Source organism: Schistocerca nitens, chromosome 8, assembly GCF_023898315.1.
Source record: "Schistocerca nitens isolate TAMUIC-IGC-003100 chromosome 8, iqSchNite1.1, whole genome shotgun sequence".
NCBI classification, from domain to species: Eukaryota; Metazoa; Arthropoda; class Insecta; order Orthoptera; family Acrididae; genus Schistocerca; species Schistocerca nitens.
In genome coordinates, this window is record NC_064621.1 from 301,332,750 (window position 1) to 301,354,685 (window position 21,936).

The 21,936-nt window shown below is 41.8% G+C and overlaps 1 protein-coding gene across 1 annotated transcript in view; it reads right to left on the bottom strand.

Moving 5' to 3' along the window:
- Positions 1-21,936, bottom strand: part of LOC126198939 (WD repeat-containing protein 81-like) — a 302,041-nt gene that overhangs the window by 84,481 nt on the left and 195,624 nt on the right. The window contains exons 15-16 of the mRNA XM_049935579.1: positions 17,581-17,870; positions 5,852-6,011 (exon numbers count right to left, since the gene is read on the bottom strand). Coding sequence (XP_049791536.1) covers positions 5,852-6,011; positions 17,581-17,870 — 450 coding nt within the window. The remainder of the gene's footprint in view (positions 1-5,851; positions 6,012-17,580; positions 17,871-21,936) is intronic.

A 21,936-nucleotide genomic window follows, 5' to 3' on the forward strand; every position in this document is an offset into this window, starting at 1 on the left:
AAGCAAGGGGAAACTACAGCCGTAATTTTTCCCGAGGACATGCAGCTTTACTGTATGATTAAATGATGATGGCGTACTCTTGGGTAAAATATTCCGGAGGTAAAATAGTCCCCCATTCGGATCTCTGGGCGGGGACTACTCAAGAGGACGTCGTTATCAGGAGAAAGAAAACTGGCGTTCTACAGATCGGAGCATGGAATGTCAGATCCCTTAATAGGGCAGGTAGGTTAGAAAATTTAAAAAGGGAAACAAATAGGTTAAAGTTAGATATAGTGGGAATCAGTGAAGTTCGGTGGCAGGAGGAACAAGACTTTTGGTCAGGTGAATACAGGGTTATAAATACAAAATCAAATAGGGGTAATACAGGAGTAGCTTTAATAATGAATAGGAAAATAGGAGTGTTGGTAATCTATTACAAACAGCATAGTGAACGCATCATTGTGGCCAAGATAGACACGAAGCCCATACCTACTACAGTAGTACAAGTTTATATGCCAACTAGCTCTGCAGATGATGAAGAAATTGATGAAATGTATGATGAGATAAAAGAAATTATTCAGATAGTGAAGGGAGACGAAAATTTAATAGTCATGGGTGATTGGAATTCGACAGTAGGAAAAAGGAAGAGAAGGAAACGTAGTAGGTGAATATGGATTGGGGCTAAGAAATGGAAGAGGAAGCCGCCTGGTAGAATTTTGCACAGAGCATAACTTAATCAAAGCTAACACTTGGTTCAAGAATCATGAAAGAAGGTTGTATACATGGAAGAACCCTGGAGATACTAGAAGGTTTCAGATAGATTATATAATGGTAAGACAGAGATTTAGGAACTAGGTTTTAAATTGTAAGACATTTTCAGGGGCAGTTGTGGACTCTGACCACAATCTATTGGTTATGAACTGTAGATTAAAACTGAAGAAACTACAAAAAGGTGGGAATTTAAGGAGATGGGACCTAGATAAACTGGCAGAACCAGAAGTTGTAGAGTGTTTCAGAGAGAGCATTAGGAAACGGTTGACAGGAATGGGGAAAAAAATACAGTATAAAAAGAATGGGTAGCTTTGAGGGATGAAATAGTGAAGGCAGCAGAGGATCAAGTAGGTAAAAAGACAAGGGCTAGTAGAAATCCATGGGTAACAGAAGAGATACTGAAATTAATTGATGAAAGGAGAAAATACAAAAATGCACTAAATGAAGCAGGCAAAAAGGAATACAAACGTCTCAAAAATGAGATTGACAGGAAGTGCAAAATGGCTAAGCAAGGATGGCTAGAGGACAAATGTAAGGATGTAGAGGCTTATCTCACTAGGGGTAAGAGATAGATACTGCCTATAGGAAAATTGAAGAGACCTTTGGAGAAAAGAGAACCACTTGCATGAATATCAAGAGCTCAGATGGAAACGCAGTTCTAAGCAAAGAAGGGAAAGCAGAAAGGTGGAAGGAGTATATAGAGGGTCTATACAGGGGCGATGTTCTTGAGGACGATATTATGGAAATGGAAAAGGATGAAGATGAAATGGGAGATATGATACTGCATGAAGAGTTCGTTAGAGCACTGAAAGACCTGAGTCGAAACAAGGCCCCGGTAGTAGACAACATTCCATTAGAACTACTGATAGCCTTGGGAGAGCCAGTCCTGACAAAACTCTACCATCTGGTGAGCAAGATGTATGAGACAGGTGAAATTCCCTCAAACTTCAAGAAGAATATAATAATTCCAATTCCAAAGAAAGCAGGTGTTGACAGATGTGAAAATTACCAAACTATCAGTTTAATAAGTCACAGCTGCAAAATACTAACGCGAATTCTTTACAGACAAATGAAAAAACTGGTAGAAACCGACCTCGGGGAAGATCAGTTTGGATTCCGTAGAAATGTTGGAACACGTGAGGCCAACACTGACCCTACGACTTATCTTAGAAGAAAGATTAAGGAAAGGCAAACCTAGGTTTCTAGCATTTGTAGACTTAGAGAAAGCTTTTGACAATGTTGACTGGAATACTCTCTTTCAAATTCTGAAGGTGGCAGGGGTAAATACAGGGAGCAAAAGGCTATTTACAATTTGTACAGAAAGCAGATGGCAGTTATAATAGTCGAGGGACATGAAAGGGAAGGAAGTGAGACAGGGTTGTATCCTATCCCCGATTCAATCTGTATATTGAGCAAGCAGTAAAGGAAACAAAAGAAAAATTCAGAGTAGGTATTAAAATCCATGGAGAAGATATAAAAACTTTGAGGTTTGCTGATGACATTGTAATTCTGTCAGAGACAGCAAAGGACTTGGAAGAGCAGTTGAACGGAATGGACAGTGTCTTGAAAGGAGGGTATAAGATGAACATCAACAAAAGCAAAACGAGGATAATGGAATGTAGCCGAATTAAGTCAGGTGATGCTGAGGGAATTAGATTAGGAAATGAGAGGTAGTAAAGGAGTTTTGCTATTTGAGGAGCATAATAACTGATGGATGGTCGAAGTAGATAGGATATAAAATGTAGACTGGCAATGGCAAGGAAAGTGTTTCTGAAGAAGAGAAATTTGTTAACATCGAGTATAGATTTAAGTGTCAGGAAGTCGTTTCTGAAAGTATTCGTATGGAGGGTAGCCATGTATGGAAGTGAAACATGGACAATAAATAGTTTAGACAAGAAGAGAATAGAAGCTTTGGAAATGTGGTGCTACAGAAGAATGATGAAGATTAGATGGGTAGATCACATAACTAATGAGGAGGTATTGAATAGGATTGGGGAGAAGTTTGTGGCACAACATGACAGAAAGAAGGGACCGGTTGGTAGGACATGTTCTGAGGCATCAAGGGATCACAAATTTAGCATTGGAGGGCAACGTGGAGGGTGACAATCGTAGAGGGAGACCAAGAGATGAATACACTAAGCAGATTCAGAAGGATGTAGGCTGCAGTAGGTACTGGGAGATGAAGAAGCTTACACAGGATAGAGTAGCATGGAGAGCTGCATCAAAGCAGTCTCATGACTGAAGAACAACAACAACAACAACAACAACAACAACAACAACATACTTTAATATTGCGTATTTAACCATGTACTATGTTTAATTCTGCCCATTGCATAAAAATGTTATTTACAATGTAAAATATGCTTGTTGCTCAACTTACGTTACTAGCATTCACTCAATCAAACAATGGAAAATCCAGGACAGAATGCAACAATATTAGAGAAGGAAAATTGCCACTCACCATATAGCGGATATGCTGAGTTGCGATAGGCACAACAAAAAGATGCACACAATTATAGCTTTTGGCCATTAAGGTCTTTGTCAGCAATAGATGCATATACAGACACGCACACACACTCATGCAAACGCAACTTGCACACACGTCTGCAGTCTCGGACAACTGAAACCACACTGCAAGCAATAGCACCAGTGCGTGATGGGAGTGGTGACTGGATGGCAATAAGGAGCCGTGATTGTGTAACAATGGACGAGTATACTGTGTAGGTTCGGTGGACATCAGAATACCACTGTAGGAGGTGTGTGAAGGATAGTGGGAAGGACATTTCCCATTTCAGGGCATGACAAGAAGTAATTTAACTCTTGTGGAGAATGTAATTCCGTTGCTCCACTCCTGGATGGTACTGAGTTATGAGGGGAATGCTCCTCTGTGGCTGGACTGTGCGACTTTGTGAGGTGGTGGAGACTGGAAAGCTAAGGCACGGAGATTTGTTTTTGTACAAGGTTGGGAGCATAATTACAGTCAGTGAAGGCTTCAGTGAGACTCTCGGTATAGTTTGAAACAGACTGCTCATCAGTGCAGATGCAATGAGCATGGGTGGCTAGACTGTACAGAAGGGACTTCTTGGTATGGAATGAGTGGCAGCTATCGAAGTGGAGGCATTGCGGGTAGTTAGTAGGTCTGAAATGAATGGAGGTACTGCAAGTTGTTTTTGCGTGAGTGTGTGTGTGTGTGTGTGCATGTGTGTCTAATGCTGACAAAGGCCTTAATGGCCAAAAGCTATAATTGTGTGAATCTTTTTGTTGTGCCTACCGCAACTCAACATCTCTCGTCTCTACTATATGGTGAGTGGCAACTTTCCTCTCTCAACGAAAGACATGACATCACGAACTATGGCATCATAACCATATAACCTGTAACATTGTACAGTTATGTATTTGAATTATTGTGTGTGCAACTGTCCATTGCTTAAAGTTTAGTTTACAAAGTTAAAAACCATGTTTGTTGCACAACATAAATGAAGAGTAGTCAGTTTAGTAGAATAATGTGTAGCTTAATTATTTCTTTTGCTTAACACTGTTCCTATGTATAGTGTAACTTCAATATTAAGAAACAAGTTTGATGCACAACACTGTATGTAAGTGATTATATCTTTGCCTATATTGTTTGGTTACCTAAGAGCCAGTGTCCCTTCAAGACACTAGTCAGCTGTTTCCTGAAGATGGTTTAATAAGCCGAAAACTAGTTCAAAATAAACAAAAATCAATAGAACAAAAACATTGTACTTGTTATTCAACCTTAAAAATCAAATTTTTTAAATAAATAAATTCTGAAGATTCAAAATAGGTTTGCTCTGTGTGCTAGATTTGAAATTTGCTCTTTGTGGACATAAGTTGTTGCAACTGAACTTGTTAAGATTGTCACATGAGACAGTTCAGTTCAAAGCTTTAACAGGCCATTACTACTTCCATTATGAACACTTATGTTTTGGTTTCAATCAGGTAATCACCCATCACAAATTCTCAGCCCAACACATGTTCCTCAAATCGAATAACAGATTTCATTCTGGTGAAGTTCTTCTTTTAGACTGTTTGTATGACTTACATGCTGAGCTTGGGCTTAGGTACAATGTTCTGGATTGTCATCTCAAAAACTTTGTGTTATAATCTTCCTTTTGAATTTCTATAATCAGACACATCTATGAATGTATGCATGAAGTTATCCTCTTACTTAATGATAAAAGAGACTCTGGCAGTGATATTCAAATACTCCATACTGTCTTTATCTAATGCATGTCAGAGTGCAGTCAATTCTGGTTAAAAAGAGAAACTTTGACATCAAGGAAAATTTTCTGACCCCAACACAATAAATGATATACTATTATTCCTAGTAACTTTCAGTATGATCATGATTTCTTATGCACTTAAAATGAGAATTACTATACAAATTATTTAGTTGCTTCTATACTATACCTGTGGCATAGGTACAGCAGTAGAGAGTAATTCATAATAATTACAAGTTCAGAAATTTAAAACAGATACCAACACTTACTGAATCATTTGAATAGTGTTCAGAAATCATTCAATTAAATATAAAGATTTGAAACTCAGTCAGAGGCACACAGAGTAAAAAAGTATCCGACACTAAACTTTCAGAATGGAGGAGGAGGAGGAAATTAGTGTTTAATGTCCCGTCGACAACAAGGTCATTAGAGACGGAGTGCAAGCTCGGGTGAGGGAAGGATGGGAAAGGAAGTCGGCCGTGCCCTTTCAAAGGAACCATCCCGGCATTTGCCTGAAGAGATTTAGGGAAATCACGGAAAACCTAAATCAGGATGGCCGGAGACAGGATTGAACCGTCGTCCTCCCGAATGCGAGTCCAGTGTGCTAACCACTGCGCCACCTTGCTCGGTTTTCAGAATGAGTGGTTAACAAAAAGGAACAGGTAACGAAAATATATACAACATGTGTAAGGATATTTTGACACATTGATGGAATCTTAAAAGAGTCTAACAGTCTGTTAAGATCATTATTATTAGAAACCAATTCTTTGAATACAAACCCTTTAGTTATTAAATACTTCTACACTCAGTATTACCCACATCAAATAGTTGTCTTCAGATGTGCTACACAAATTAATTACCTGGTGTCTGGTTTGCTCCAGCAACTGCTCTCCATCTGAAGAAATAGCTGGAGGGGGAGAGTATGAATCTGTAAAATCATTCTCCTTTACTCTGTTGAGCAGATTCCCACGCATTTCAGCTCCAATAGATATGTCAGGCCCCTCACTGTCATTGTCAGACCTGAATCAATCAAAATTGTCACTAAAGCTTCACAGACATAATTGCATTTTATAAAACAGTGAAAAACGCACAGTAAAACGTTAAAGCAAAAGCAACCACATGATGATTCGCCTTTAATACAGCCCAACTTTTGACTTTTTCTATAACAGTATTATACTTTGTGAAAGGTTTATTAAGACAGAGTGAGTTTTATCATGACAAATAATGTGCTACTCTCCTGTTTGGGGCTTCGCAGAATTTATATTTATAGTTACAAACACCTAAAATTGTATTTTGGAGATAGTATATTTTAACATGATCACAGCTTTTGAGGATTCATAAGAAAAGGAACACATGTCTTGCATCATTCTTTTTTTTGAAATCACGCTGATGGCACTTCCTGCTCATAGGTAAATAAGTTTGAGGTGACTGTCAGTCCAAATTTTGCCAAACTGTAATCATGCAACAGACGCAGCATTGTTAGCAGTAGAGTAAATGCATGACACATAGGCTTCTGCAAGCAAGTGTTACTTTGCTAAAAAGAGAGCGACTAAGCTGAGAAAAGAGGTGGAGTTCATAACTAGGCAGAAAAGCAAAAGCATCAAGTACGATATCAGTTCTCCGTTAACTACAGTTCATCACAAGAGATGTGTGGTAAACATTAAAATAATCAGAAATACACTAGGTAAGGAATCAAATGTGAAATTGATGAAAATAAAATAAAGAATATATGGACTAAGGCATACAAAGATCATTATTCCTAAGTATAACAGGATTTGACTAACATTCTACAAATTGAAACCTCCTGACAGACTGAAAGGTAGAAAGTACAGAATAAAAGTAGGACTCACCAAATTCATGACACTCCTTACTCAGTGGTGGAGGGACAGAGCTTTGAAAAATAAGCATTAAATTTCAGACACTTGGTTAGGGAAGAAAGGATGACAGTAAGTAATAGAATGTTAGGGTATCATACCACCTTTTCGCAGTTTCTTCAGTTTTAATCTACAGTTCATAACCAATAGATTGTGGTCAGAGTCCACATCTGTCCCTGAAAAGTCTTACAATCTAAAACCTGGTTCCTAAATCTCTTTCTTACCATTATATAATCTATCTGAAACCTTCTAGTATCTCCAGGGTTCTTCTATGTATACAACCTTCTTTCATGATCCTTGAACGAAGTGTTAGCTATGACTAAGTTATGCTCTGTGCAAAATTCTACCAGGCGGCATCCTCTTCCATTTCTTAGCCCCAATCCATATTTACCTACTACATTTCCTTCTCTTCCTTTTCCTACTGTCAAATTCCAATCACCCATGACTATTAAATTTTCATCTCCCTTCACTACCTGAATAATTTCTTTTATCTCATCATACATTTCATCAATTTCTTCATCATCTGCAGAGCTAGTTAGCATATAAACTTGTACTACTGTAGTAGGTGTGGGCTTTGTGTCTATCTTGGCAACAATAATGCGTTCACTATGCTGTTTGTAGCAGCTTACCTGCACTCCTATTTTCCTATTCATTATTAAAGCTACTCCTGCATTACCACTATTTGATTTTGTGTTTATAACCCTGTATTCACCTGACCAAAAGTCTTGTTCCTCCTGACACCGAACTTCACTAATTCCCACTATATCTAACTTTAATCTATCCATTTTCCCTTTTAAATTTTCTAACCTGCTCGATTAAGGGATCTGTCATTCCACGCTCCGATCTGTAGAACGCCAGTTTTCTTTCTCCTGATAACAACTTCCTCCTGAGTAGTCCCTGCCCGGAGATCTGAATGGGGGACTATTTTACCTCCAGAATATTTTACCCAAGAGGACGCCATCATCATTTAACCATACACTAAAGCTGCATGCCCTCAGGAAAAATTATGGCTGTAGTTTCCCCTTGCTTTCAGCTGTTCGCAATACCAGCACAGCAAGGCCATTTTGGTTTACAAGGCCAGATCAGTCAATCATCCAGACTGTTGCCCATGCAACTACTGAAAAGGCTGCTGCCCCTTGTCCTTAATAGTATATAACATTGAAGGTTGAGTTTCAAAGGTAGATGCGTGCAAGTTGTCTTTCTTTATATGTGGCTGCAGGTGTTGTTAGTGTAAGAGCATGGCATACGTAAAGTGATTAGAGTTCCACACGGTCAAATAAGCTATACAGTGACTGTGGTTTTGGTGTGCTTGTAGACCTGGTTAAACATCACAAAAATATGCAGTATTTATCAATAAGTATGTATCTATCAAAGTAGTTAGATGACAAGACATTAAAGAAGTTCAAACTACAAGAAAGTTCTCACTGAAATCCATTTTATTTTACTCTGTATTTTTTGTACTACCTAGTATGAATTATTATTAGGTTTCTTTTGACCTTTTTCGGCCATGAGTGACTTGTTCAGTAAGTCTTCTTTCTTGTCAATACTACTTCATTCTCTCAGGGTTCTTAACCCTCTCTGTTTTGTTGATCTAATTTTGATTCTGACACCACTCCATCCATGATCTTTCACTGTTTTCCTGTGGCTGGACCAGTTTGCACTGTTGTGGACTTTTCTTCTATCCTAATTGCTTTCCAATCATCTCTGACTTCTTCTTTTTTTGTTCTCCAATATCCATGTTGTGCCCCACATATTCTTGGTCAATACACTATACAGCCTCATGATGTGTCTGGCAAATCTCAATCTCCTCTTTCACATCATGCTTGCAAGTGGTTCTACACTCAAAAATAACACCTGCATTGATTTTTGTATTAAAACTTCACCATGTCTTTTTCTTTTTTTTCCCCCGCAGACATCTATCCAAATCTTTTGTTCCTCCTCCTCCACTGAGTACATGCTCTTTTGCCCAAACTAGACACTGTGTCCTTGGCTGTCATTACTGCCCTGGGTACTGTTTATGCATTGAGATTGCTTCGCCACCTTCCTCTAACAGGAAGTTGAGTGCAGTGTATGGCTGGTGCCTGATGACTCAGCACATATGCCACACAACATTGCCAGGTGGGCTGGCACTCTGCCAGATGCCTGCAGCTAAAGCAGCTCCGCTGCACTGTGACATCTGCTGCAGTAAAGAGGGCACTAGTACCACCAGACACATCTGGCGTTACCTTACATCCATGAAGCCACATAATACCACTGGTTTCTAGTATCCATACACAAGATGGCCATTATAGGACCACTGCCTGCAGCAGCTCCAGAAATATGAACTCTGAAACCAAATTTGAAACTAACCATGAATCCAAGCAATACCAATGAGTTTCTCATATCGCACACCAAAACTACGCCAGTGCAGCCACCAATGTGAACAATCCTGACCTTGCAGAGTAACCTATGGTGACAGATTGTGTGTTATATGCGATTGCTGTCTTTCTTAGCGTATTCCACTGATGAATTCTTCTCGGGTTATTAGTCGAGTGGTGGTGTCGTCTTGTCACAACGTTTCAATGAGTTTCGCACCCATCATCTTGTGGCGAAGTGTCACTTCGCCAGAAGATGATGGGTACGAAACTAATTGAAACATTGCAACTAGACAATACCACCACTCGGCTGATAACCCGAGAAGAATTCATCAATTGTGTGCTTTCTCTCACACCTTTGTGGAACTGTATTTAAAGCATAACAATTCCCCCTCACAGATCAGGATGATCCCATATTTTCCTTTCATTGAGAATCTATTTTCTGTTGTTCATGTTTTCGTGTTTGCTTTGTTGTAAAATAAACTCCCACTGTTCAATGCTACCTGGACATCTTCTTGCTTCCTGTGCACACCATCCCACAATGGGATACTTTAGTAGTAGTCTTAGTTGTAGGCCAGGCAGCATTTATGAATATCAGCACAGAATGTTGCAATTTGATATGCCTCAATAGGTTTTCTTTACAGCACTTCATAGTTTCTGCAGTATTTGAAATCTGTCTGTTATGTTGTTGTTCATCTGTAGCTTACCTTTTATTTTATCCCCCAGATACCTGAATCTGTGTACACTCTCAACTATTTCACTGTCAATCACCCCCCCCCCCCCCCCCCCTCCCACCAGTTTCTGTATTCATCACCTTAGCATTATTGTGCATTATCTCACTGTCAGCTTTCACACCAGTTTCATCAAGATTTTTCAGTATCATTTTTGAACCATCATCATTCTTATGAATTAATGAAGAAGATGCAAAAATGTAATTGGAAAATTTTAGTGGAATCTAACATGAAGATCAGTCTGTGTAAGCTTCAAGGAATTTCTAACACTCAAGCATTTTTCTGCACAAGTGACTTTTTATTTGGTGCCACACCCATCTCTCCTTTTCCCTTGTACATTTTCACCTGGGTTAGTTTTTGCTACTAATTGCGTTACATGCCATATCAAAATCTTGCACTTGGGCACACCCAATTGGATGCTACTAATTGTGATATTTTGTATAGAAATAGTATAGTTGTGGTATCACAGGTGCCCCTCTTAGCTTAGCACCCCAAGCAACGGCTTGCATCACTTGTGCCTTAAACCAGCCCTGTTCTCATGGCAATTATATTTTGAGTGCTAGTGTGCATTTCTTACTCTACTACTAATTAGTAAATACATAACAAATTCATGTGTGGATCTTTTTTACACTCAGGTTGAACCTCTACAGAAAGTGTGAATTAACAATCAGTCCATTTTTTTCTCTCTCTTCAGTCTTTAGATCTTATTCTCCATCTCCACCTGTGACGTCAATTTCATATGTACTCGTTAGAATGTCCAAGAAAGAAACTGCAACTAATTACTCGGTCATACAAAAACTTTAAGGGCATCAGCATATCTGAATGCAAAGCAGAGTCACAAAAGATAGCTTGGGAGATGACCTCCTTTCCCTTTCAGACAGTTACTTTGTTTTACTCCTGAATATCACATTGACTACAAGCAGAACAAAAACAGAGTCAGTTACACTGTGAGAAACGCTACACTCAGGCATAGCTATACATTAATAAGAGACACAGACTAGACGTTCTATGTGAAAACATGCAAAGCAAACACTGCAGCTGATCCCACTGTCTCAACTGAGAAACTAACTTTATTGGCAAACACCATTCAACAATAAAGGAAGCAATGAGTTATACATTGTGTGTACCAGTTCTCTTAGGACTGCTTGTGTGAAATTCCAAATTGGAATGCTATCACTTGGCAGCATCAGTATTATAACCCTTGAAGTTTCAACAACAGCTGTGTACAAGGTCACTGCAGTGGGAGTCCTGGCAGCAAATATAACAGTATGCATTTGACTCTCATTGGAAAATGGAGGTGAAGCAGTGAGGCAACATCAAGTTTCTTGTTAAGTTTTGTGTTTGTGATTAAAAATTCGTAGAATATGGCTGAATACCAAGAGGCAGTTTCCTGGCAGCTTCTCCAAAACACCACCCCCAGTTCACAAAGTGAAGATTGTGTGTGAATTTTTGGCCAGCAAACAGATTGCAGTCCTTGATCACCTGCAATATTTGGCCCCACTCGACTTCTGATTGTTCCTCAAATTGAAGCTGGCAATGAAAGGACACCATTATGATGCAGTTAAGGACATAGAACAAAACTGTACTGCAGTACTAAATGTTGTTCTTGTTGTTGTTGTTGTGGTCTTCAGTCCAGAGACTGGTTTGATGCAGCTCTCCATTCTACTCTATCCTCTGCAAGATACATCATCTCTGAGTAATGACTGCACCCTACATCATTCTGAACCTGTTTAGTGCATTCATGCCTTGGTCTCCCTATATGATTTTTACCTTCCGTGCTTCCCTCCAATACTAAATTGATGAGCCCTTGATGCCTCAGAATGTGTCCTACCAACAGATCCCTTCTTCTAGTCAGGTTGCGCCACAAATTCCTCTTCTCCCTAATCCTATTCAATACCTTCTCATTAGTTACTTGATCTACCCACCTAACCTTCAGCATTCTTCTGTAGTACCACATTTGAAAAGCTTATATTATCTTCTTCTCTAAACTATTTATCGTCCATGTTTCACTTCCATACATGGCTGCACTCCTTCCTGACACTTAAATCTATACTCGACGTTAATAGATTTCTCTTCTTCAGAAACACTTTCCTTGCCATTGCCAGTCTACATTTTATATCCTATCTACTTTGACCATCCTCAGTTATTTTACTTCCCAAAAAGCAAAACTCATCTACTGCTTTAAGTGTCTGATTTCCTAATCTAATTCCCTCACCATCACTTGATTTAACTCAACTACATTCCATTATTCTCGTTTTGCTTTTGTTGATGTACATCTTATATCCTCCTTTCAAGACACTGTCCATTCCGTTCAATTGCTCATCCAGGTCCTTCACTGTCTGTGACAAAAGTACAATGTCATCAGCAAACCTAAGAGTTTTTATTTCTTCTCCATGGATTTTAAATCCTACTCCAAATTTTTCTTTTGTTTCCTTTACTGCTTGCCCATATATACAGATTGAATAACACTGGAGAGAGGCTACAACCCTGCCCCACTCCATTCTCAACCACTGCTTCCCTTTAATGCCCCTTGATCCTTATTACTGCCATCTGGTTTCTGTACAAATTGTAAATAGCCTGTCACTTCCTGTATTTGACCCCTGCAACCTTCAGAATTTGAAAGAGAGTATTCCAGTCAACATTGTCAAACGATTTCTCTAAGTCTACAAATGCTAAAAATGTAGGTTTGCCTTTCCTTAATCTATCTTCTAAGGTAAGTCAAAGGTCAGTATTGCCTCACGTGTTCCAACATTTTTACTGAATCCAAACTGATCTTCCCCAAGGTCGGCTTCTCCCAGTTTTTCCATTTGTCTGTAAGAATTCTTGTTAATATTTTGCAGTCGTGACCTATTAAACTGATAGTTCGGTAATTTTCACACCTGTCAACACTTGCTTTCTTTGGGACTGGAATTATTATAGTCTTCTTGAAGTCTGAGGGTATTTTGCCTGTCTCATACATCTTGCTCACCATGGGGTAGACTTTTGTCAGGGTTGGCTCTCCATAAGCTATCAGTAGTTCTAATGGAATGTTGTCTACTACCGGGCCTCATTTTGACTTAGATCTATCAGCGCTCAGTCAAGCTCTTCACACAGTATCATACCTCCCATTTCATCTTCATCTACGTCCTCTTCCATTTCTTTAATATTGCCCTCATGTAGATCACCCTTGTACCTTTCTGCCTTCCCTTCTTTGCTTAGAACTGGTTTTCCATCTGAGCTCTTGATATTCATACAGGTGGTTCTCTTTTCTCCAAAGGTCTCTTTAATTTACCTGTAAGCAGTATCTATCTTACCCCTATTGATAAATGCCTCTACATTCTTACATTTGTCCTCTAGCCATCCCTATTTAGCCATTTTGCACTTCCTGTCAATCTCATTTTTGAGATATTTGTAATCCTTTTTGACTGATTCATTTAATGAATTTTTACATTTTCTCCTTTCATCAGTTAAATTCAATATCTCTTCTGTTACCCATGGTTCTCTACTAGCCCCCATCTTTTTACCTCCTTGATCCTCTGCTGTCTTCACTATTTCATCTCTCAAAGCTACCCATTCTTCTTCTACCATATTTCTTTCCCCTGTTCTTGTCAATCGATCCCTAATTGTCTCTCTGAAACTCTCTACAGCCTCCGGTTCTTTCAGTTTATCAAGGTCCCAACTCCTTAAATTCCCACCTTTTTGCAGTTTTTTCAGTTTTAATCTACAGTTCATAACCAACAAATCGTGGTCAGAATCCACATCTGCCCCTGGAAATGTGTCTCAATTTAAAACCTGGTTCCTAAACCTCTATCTTACAATTACATAATCTACCTGAAACCTTCCAGTGTCTCCAGGCCTCTTCCATGTACACAGCCCCATCTTTCATGATGAAGTTATGCTCTGTGCAAAATTCTACCAGGTGGCTTCCCCTTTCATTCCTTACCCCCATTCCATATTCACCTACTACTTCTCCTTCTCTTCCTTTAGCTACTACCGAATTCCAGTCCCTCATGACTATTAAATTTTCGTCTCCCTTCACTATCTGAATAATTTCTTTTATCTCATCATACATTTCTTCAGTCTCTTCATCATCTGCGGAGCTAGCTGTCATGTAAACTTGTACTACTGTGGTAGGCGTGGGCTTCGTATCTATCTTGGCTACAAAAATGCGTTCACTATGCTGTTCATAGTAGCTTACCTGCACTCCTATTTTTTTAAATTCATTATTAAACCTACTCCTTCATTACCCCTACTTGATTTTGTATTTGTAATCCTTTATTCACCTGTATGGTTGCAAGTTTTCAAAGATGGTTCCCACAAGCACTGCTCAAAATTTGCAATGTTGGGCTTTTTTGCTCTTGCAGTATCAGTATGAAATTGTGTAGACATACCGCACAGCATGGCAATGCAGACGCTCTAGCTCAACCTTCCGATTGGCCCAGACTCTGATTTTGATGCATCTGCTGCATCTTGTTGCCAAATTAATACACAGGACTGAGATTTGCTGCAATCTTTTCCCTTGCACTACAGAAAAATTGCACAGGCCACAGAAGCAGACCTTGATCTCAAGATTTTGTTGTCTTACATTTGCATGTGTTGGCCTTGTTGATTGAACAGTATCCAGAACTCAGTTGTGCGCTGATATTTTGCACTTCGGCATAACCTTACAACTCAACAGGGTGTGATTCTAGTTCAGAATGACAGTGGACAATCGCATGTGCTTATTTCCAAAGTGTTGCAAAAGAATGTGTTGTGATTGCTCCACCACAGATATTGGGGAATAGTTTGCACCAAACAGTTAGTGCACCGGCACTCTACTTGGCAGGGCATGGATGTCCATCCTGATTACAGGACATCACTGAGTCTTGCATGTGTGAAAAACCAGTCTGATCCACCACAGACATTCTCAGCTTGACGTAAGACTCAGTCGCCATGGCAACTAGTGCAGACTGACTTTTCAGTCATTGCCTCATGTGGTAGACTCTTTTAGCAAGTTACCATCTGCGGTGCCTATGGCTTCAACCACATCACATAGCACCATTCAAGCGTTGTCCTCTATATTTTGCATAGAAGGTTTGCCAGAAGTACTTGTGTCGAACAATGGACCACAGTTCACTTCATGTGATTTTGAACAGTTTCGTGAATGAAATGGTATCCCTCATCTAACAAGTGCTCCGTTTCACCCCCAGTCCAACGGAGAAGCAGAATGCTTCATACACAGTTTCAAGCAACAGATGGCCAAGATTCACACCACTTACACATGGGAATAGGCACTGCAACTCATTCTCACCTCCTATTGCTTCCACCCAAGAGACGTACCATCACTGGTGGAACTTCTGCATGGCTGCCACCATCTGACGCTGTTCCACTTGCTACATCCACCATCTGGTGCTGCCAATGGTCTGCAAGTATCACTTTGCGCCACATGATCTTGTTCTTTCCAGGGCTTATGTCAACTGTGGGCACTGGAAAAGAGGCATGTTCCAGGAGCGCACTGGCTCTTTTATGTACTTGATTGAAGGTCCTGATGGTTGCCAGTGCCGCCACCATAACCAAATTCATGCATGTCATTTGCCCCATGATTCTGCTGCTTTTCTTTCCCCAGATTCACAGCCTAATGGGACCACATGTCCTTTGCCACCAGGGCACCCCAGGAGGAGCAGATGGACAATGCACCCTCATCCCTGCTCACAGACCCAATGGACCTGGACCCACCATTGTCATCGCCGTCATCGCCCCAGGTCATGCCCCCAGGCCTGGACATGTGCCCTGGCAGCAATTTTCCAGAGGAGGTTCCTGTTGCCTCGCAAGCCAGATGATGGGGTATGGTCGGGAGTATGTCGTCCTCCACAGTCACGGCTTCCAGCTCATCTCAACGTTCACAGTCCTGTCTCCCTCCCTGTTGTTATTCGCATATTCCCTGCACAACAACGGTGCAGCATTTCAAGGGGGGGGGGGGGGGGGGAGGAACATGCTGTCACCACCACACCGGTCAGTAAAGGTGTAGCAAAAAGATTGATAGTAGATGCTGGTTCAAGATCATCTATCAGGAGAGAGGCCAAAGACAGATTGCAAGCAATGTGCTGCCAACCCCTTCTCGACCGCAATTATTTAGATCACTGCCACTGACCTGAGGGCCGCAGTCTCAGTCACTAACTGAGTTGGTCTAGCTTACTATCTCAGTCTCAGTCTTAGTCTCAGTCACATGGATGCTGTAAAGTTAAGTAGCAGCTATCTGTTTAAGTAGATAAAGAACCCTGTTAATACATGTGTGCAGTTGTTTCATAGAAAGAGGATAGTGGCCCTCAAACAACATCCTCTCCCTTGATTCCTATGGTACAAGATACTAGAGTGCTGACAAGGACACAACAACAACAACAACAACAATAATCATCAAAAATCATGAAATATATGACTAAGAAAGTCAGAATATGGGGAAATAATACAACTGTGATTCCACTTTAATTGTATTGACGAATTTTTATCCCCCCCCCCCCCACACCTCCCCCCAACCACTAGTCTAGGCCTTAAACCAAACCTAGCCATGAGAAAACTAATAAGTTATAACACAGTACAATTATGATGCAACCATGGTTATCATTTTCACAGTATATAGTTGCTGCAGAATGCAGTATGAGCACTATATATGTACAACTAATTACTAATGGCGAAACAGAATTTGTTGAGAAGTTTGGACTCTATGTACATAGAAGAAAGAAAATATATTTTGTTTATATAGTGACTGACAGAACTTTTGTATTATTTGTGATGGTTGAGACTGTTGATGATAGCTGATGGTGTGCCAAATCATTCACCAACACACTTACTTTGTTTGACAATTCCAGTGGTATATGTATACTGGAACATGGTGCTCAACATACTATAGGTCAGAGTACGTCATCTTACTGATTGAAGCTCAACCAAAGGACAGAGACACTCTGTCACCACGACTTTCAAGTATGATGAAGAAGGGTAAATGTATTCATCTGAGCTAAGGGATCCTGGTCAGGAAGTGACCAAGCCACAAGTTATAATTGAAAATCGTTCTGATACCTCTTGCACTGGACCTCTTCTTCTGCTAGCTCTTCAATTTTCACATTTTGGGAGGAGGGAGTATGGACTAAAATAAGAAAAAATTGTCTAGTACACATAAACTCTAAAATGCCTACCTAGCTATGGGCAATCGTTCAGTAGAAGAAATGTACTTCATACTAGCAAAGATGAACAATTATTTACAGCTCTTGAGGTATGCACTTTACAGGCCAAATTGACTGCACTTCTTTTGCCTAGTTTTGGTCAGTTATACTTCCAACTAAAATTTGAAAAGCAAAGAGCTTGCAGTAGAGGAAATTCACTGTCAGCTTTTCATTTACTACTTTGACTCTGTCATTTCCTGACCAGAGTCCCTAACCTCAGATTAATACATTTACTCTTCTCCATCAATGCTGAAAATCCATATCATCATCAGAGAATCGTCCTATATACCAGCAAAATATACTTACATATGTGAAAAAATTCAGACAATAAACTTCTTTAGAAAGTTTACAAATAGGAATATCTACAAATTAAAAATGAAGAAATCACAATGAATATTAATTTCTAATTGTGTGTGGGTCAATTAGTGAAATTGCAAGAACATTCAATAAACTACCTTGTAGCAGCTTCTTTTGTAGATGAATTCACAGACTGGGCACCCTGTAATGAATCATCAAGTGCACAGCGCATGAAGGCTTTGTCGAAGGCAAGAAAAAATCTCTGCAGTAGAGGTACTGCTAGATGGCGTCGAGACATCTCTTGACCGATCCTCAATGCAACAACATAAATGGCATCAGCAAATTTCCGAGCAACAGCTGAACGTGCTGCTGCACCAGATGGAAATACTGTGCGTGTTGTTGATAAAAGTCTGACAACAGGGTTTAGCACAGATTTCAAAATAACATCCTGGAAAGAAAAGGCATGTGAATTTTAGTAATCTCTTAGGCTAGTTTTTCAGATTAGTTAGTTAGATTGTTACTTATTATTAATAATATTATTATTATTCATAATTGTGATACAAATGTAACAAGCTAAAGAAATATCCTCACTTGTTTAAGAAGAAAACTGCATATATTATGAGTTTGCCATTGTAATTGGAAGACCATCACTTTGGCAGGAAGCAAAGAAATTAGATGTGGATTATGACACCTCAGTTACCAAACTTCTACTTATTAAGATGTATAAATGGAACTGTGGGCAACTACCACACAATTTGAAGTTCTGGAATGCTCATACTACATATAATAAACTATACTGCACCAGTGTAATGTCCTGGCAGTTTGTAGTGTGAAATGTTCATATTTACTTGTGCATGAAATCTCATTGCTTCCATCACGGTTTAAAGGGAGCAGATACAAGGCAGTATTGTTGCTTTGTCAGTGGTGGTCACCCTTTTCCTGGCTTGTATGCTGCCTTCAGATAGTTTGTGGAAGTTTCTACACCATATCGTTAATTAACTTTATGCTAGTACCTCAGAATATAGAAAGGGGTTGAAACTTACTTGCAATAAATGCATAGAAACTAATTTCGGGGGGGGGGGGGTTGAGGGGGAGAGAGGCGGGAGGGATGAGGAGAGGGAGAGGGAGAGGGAGAGGGAGAGGGGGAAGGGTAGGGAGAGGGGACAGGGTATGGGAGCGAGAGGGGGAAGGGTAGGGAGAGGGGACAGGGTATGGGAGCGAGAGGGGGAGGGGAAGGGAGAGAGGGGGAGGGAAGGAGAGAGGGGGAGGGAGGGAGAGAGGGGGAGGGAGGGAGAGAGGGGGAGGGAGAGATGGGAGGCGTTGGGGGTTGGAGGGAGAGAGGGGAAGGGAGAGATGGGAGGCGTTGGGGGTTGGAGAGAGGGGAGGGAGAGCGGGAGGGGGGAGAGGGATTGGGGGGAGGGAGAGGGGGAGAAGGGAGAGGGACGGGGAGAGGGGGAGGGAGAGGGACAGGGGTAAGGGGGAGGGAGAGGGGGAGGGACAGGGGAAAGGGGGAGGGAGAGGGGGAGGGACAGGGGAAAGGGGGAGGGAGAGGGGGAGGGACATGGGAAAGGGGGAGGGACAGGGGAAAAGGGGAGGGAGAGGGGCAGGGAGAATGAGAGGGGGAGGGGTGGGAGAGGGGGATGGAGAGGGGGACGGAGAGGGGGAGGTGGAGGGAGAGGTGGAGGGAGAGGGGGAGGTGGAGGGAGAGGTGGAGGGAGAGGTGGAGGGAGAGGAGGAGGGAGAGGAGGAGGGAGAGGGAGGAGGGAGAGGGATAGGGGAGGGATAGGGGGAGGGAGAAGGGGAGGGAGAAGGGGAGGGGGAGGGAGAGGGGGGAGGGGGAGGGAGAGGGGGTGGGGGAGTGAGAGGGGGAGGGAGAGGGGGTGGGGGAGTGAGAGGGAGAGGGGGAGTGAGAGGGGGAGGGCGAGTGAGAGGGGGAGGGCGAGTGAGAGGGGGAGGGCGAGTGAGAGGGGGAGGGCGAGTGAGAGTGAGAGGGGGAGTGAGAGTGAGAGGGGGAGTGGGAGGGAGAGGGGGAGTGGGAGGGAGAGGGGGAGTGGGAGGGAGAGGGGGAGTGGGAGGGAGAGGGGGAGTGAGAGGGGGAGTGGGAGGGAGAGGGGGAGTGAGAGGGGAGGGGTAGGGAGAGGGGGAGGAGGAGTGGGAGTGAGAGGGGGAGTGAGAGGGGAGGGGGAGTGAGAGGGGGAGGGGGAGTGAGAGGGCGAGCGAGAGTGCGAGCGAGAGGGCGAGCGAGAGGGGGAGGGAGAGGGGAGGGAGAGGGGGAGGGAGAGGGGGAGGGAGAGGGGGAGGGGGAGGGAGAGGGGGAGGGAGAGGGGGAGGGAGAGGGGGAGGGAGAGGGGGAGGGAGAGGGGGAGGGAGAGGGGGAGGGAGAGGGGAGGGAGAGGGGGAGGGAGAGGGGGAGGGAGAGGGGGAGGGAGAGGGGGAGGGAGAGGGGGAGGGAGGGGTATGGGGAGGGGGTTGGGGAGGGGAGAGGGGGATGGGGAGGGGGTTGGGGAGGGGAGAGGGGGATGGGGAGGGAGAGTGGGAGGGGAAGGGGGAGGGGAAGGGGGAGGGGAAGGGGGAGGGAGAGGGGGAGGGAGAGGGGGAGGGACAGGGGGAGAGGGGGAGGGAGAGAGGGAGGAGGAGGCAGAGTGGGATGGAGAGGAGGAGGCAGAGGGAGAGGAGGAGGGAGAGGGGTAGGGAGAGGGCGTGGGAGAGGGGGTGGGAGAGGGGGTGGGAGAGGGGGTGGGAGAGGTGGGTGGGAGAGCGGGGTGGGAGAGGGGGGTGGGAGAGGGAGAGGTGGAGGGAGAGGTGGAGGGAGAGGGGGAGGGAGAGGGGGAGGGAGAGGGGGAGGGAGAGGGGGAGGGAGAGGGGGAGGGGGAGGGGGAGGGGAAAGAGAGAATCATATTTTTTTAATAAAATGGTAAAGCTCCATGACACTGTCTTCATACCTCTCCTAAGTCAATCACAAAAGCAGAGAAAAATGTGTAACTATATTCATCAAACAGTAGATGATGCATTTATATGAGAACAAGCACAAACATACATAAATACTAAAATAACATAACTGTAAGAGGAAGAGAGAAAGCTAAAATCATTTTAAACTGTGACATGTAAAAATAGATGATGCTCTGAGATCAAAGAAAGTAGCTACAGAGAATAACACTATTTGTACAAAAGGGTTCAAAGGAAGGATGATCAGAGATGGAGCAAGTGCTCATAAAAGGCAAGAATGGGGAAGGAATTTGATTCAGTTCTTTTCAGAAGAACCATGGAAAAACCTAAATCTGGATGGCCAGATGTCTTTCTGAATGCAACTCCAGCCTTTTAACTGTTGCTCCACTTAATTCCCCCCTTCCAAGCCCATCTCAACCATTGATGAAATTTAAGGATACAGGATACTTATAAAAGATGGAAAAATAGAAATTATTTGATGAATTTATTCAATTCTATAGTCTTTCCTGATTACACTGATATATACATTATAGGGTTTCAAATGAGATATGGAAAAATGACCTATATATACCTAAATTTAAAGTTACGGTCATGTATGCCACCATGCCCCCTTTACCCTTTATTTAGATTAGATTAGATTAAGTTATCTTTTCCAGACACAAGAAACGAGATGATTCTCATGGGGGGGGGGGGGGGGGGAACTTGTCAGAAAGTATAACATAAAACATTTGAATATCATACTTACTACCCTGATCATTTGTCAGGAGATAGTCAAAACATGTTAATACAATGCAGTAAACTGGAACAGCTAATATTTACAGAAGTAACACACTGTCAGAACGAAACACTGTTATGCACTATTAATAAATTCATCATACACAAAATACCCAATCTTGACTGTTGTGACCAAGTGTCATCAAAACTGAAACCTAACAGATATTTTACTTAAGCTGGCTTAACAGTTTCTATTAAGATATTCATCTATGGAGTAGAAGGAGTTGCCTATCAAAAAGTCTTTCAAACTCTGTTTAAACTGTACTTTATCTGAAACCAAGTTTTTGATGGTTGCTGGCAGTTTATTGAAAAGTGTGTTCCTGAATATTGGACTCCTTTTTGGACCAAACAAAGTGATTTTAGGTCTTTATGAAGATTGTTCTTATTCCTAGTATTGATAGTATGTATTGAGCTATTGGTTCGAAGTAGAGCTGTATTATTTGCAACAAATTTCATTAAGGAATAAATATACTGAGAAGCAATGGTTAGAATACAAATTTCCTTGAACAGGTTTCTACAAGATGTTCATGAATTTACACGACAAATGATTCTTATCACATGCTTTCACACCCTAAAAACTTTTGCTCAGTTTGACGAGTTGTCCCAGAATACGATCCCATACGACATAACAGAATGAAAGTAAGCAAAGTATGCAAGTTTTTTTTATATTTATATCTCCTACATCTGACATCGTTCGCACAGCAAATACAGACTTTTTTAGGCGCTTAAGCAATTCTGTGGTATGCCCTTCTCAACTGAATTTATTATCAAGTTGTAATCCCAGAAATTTAACA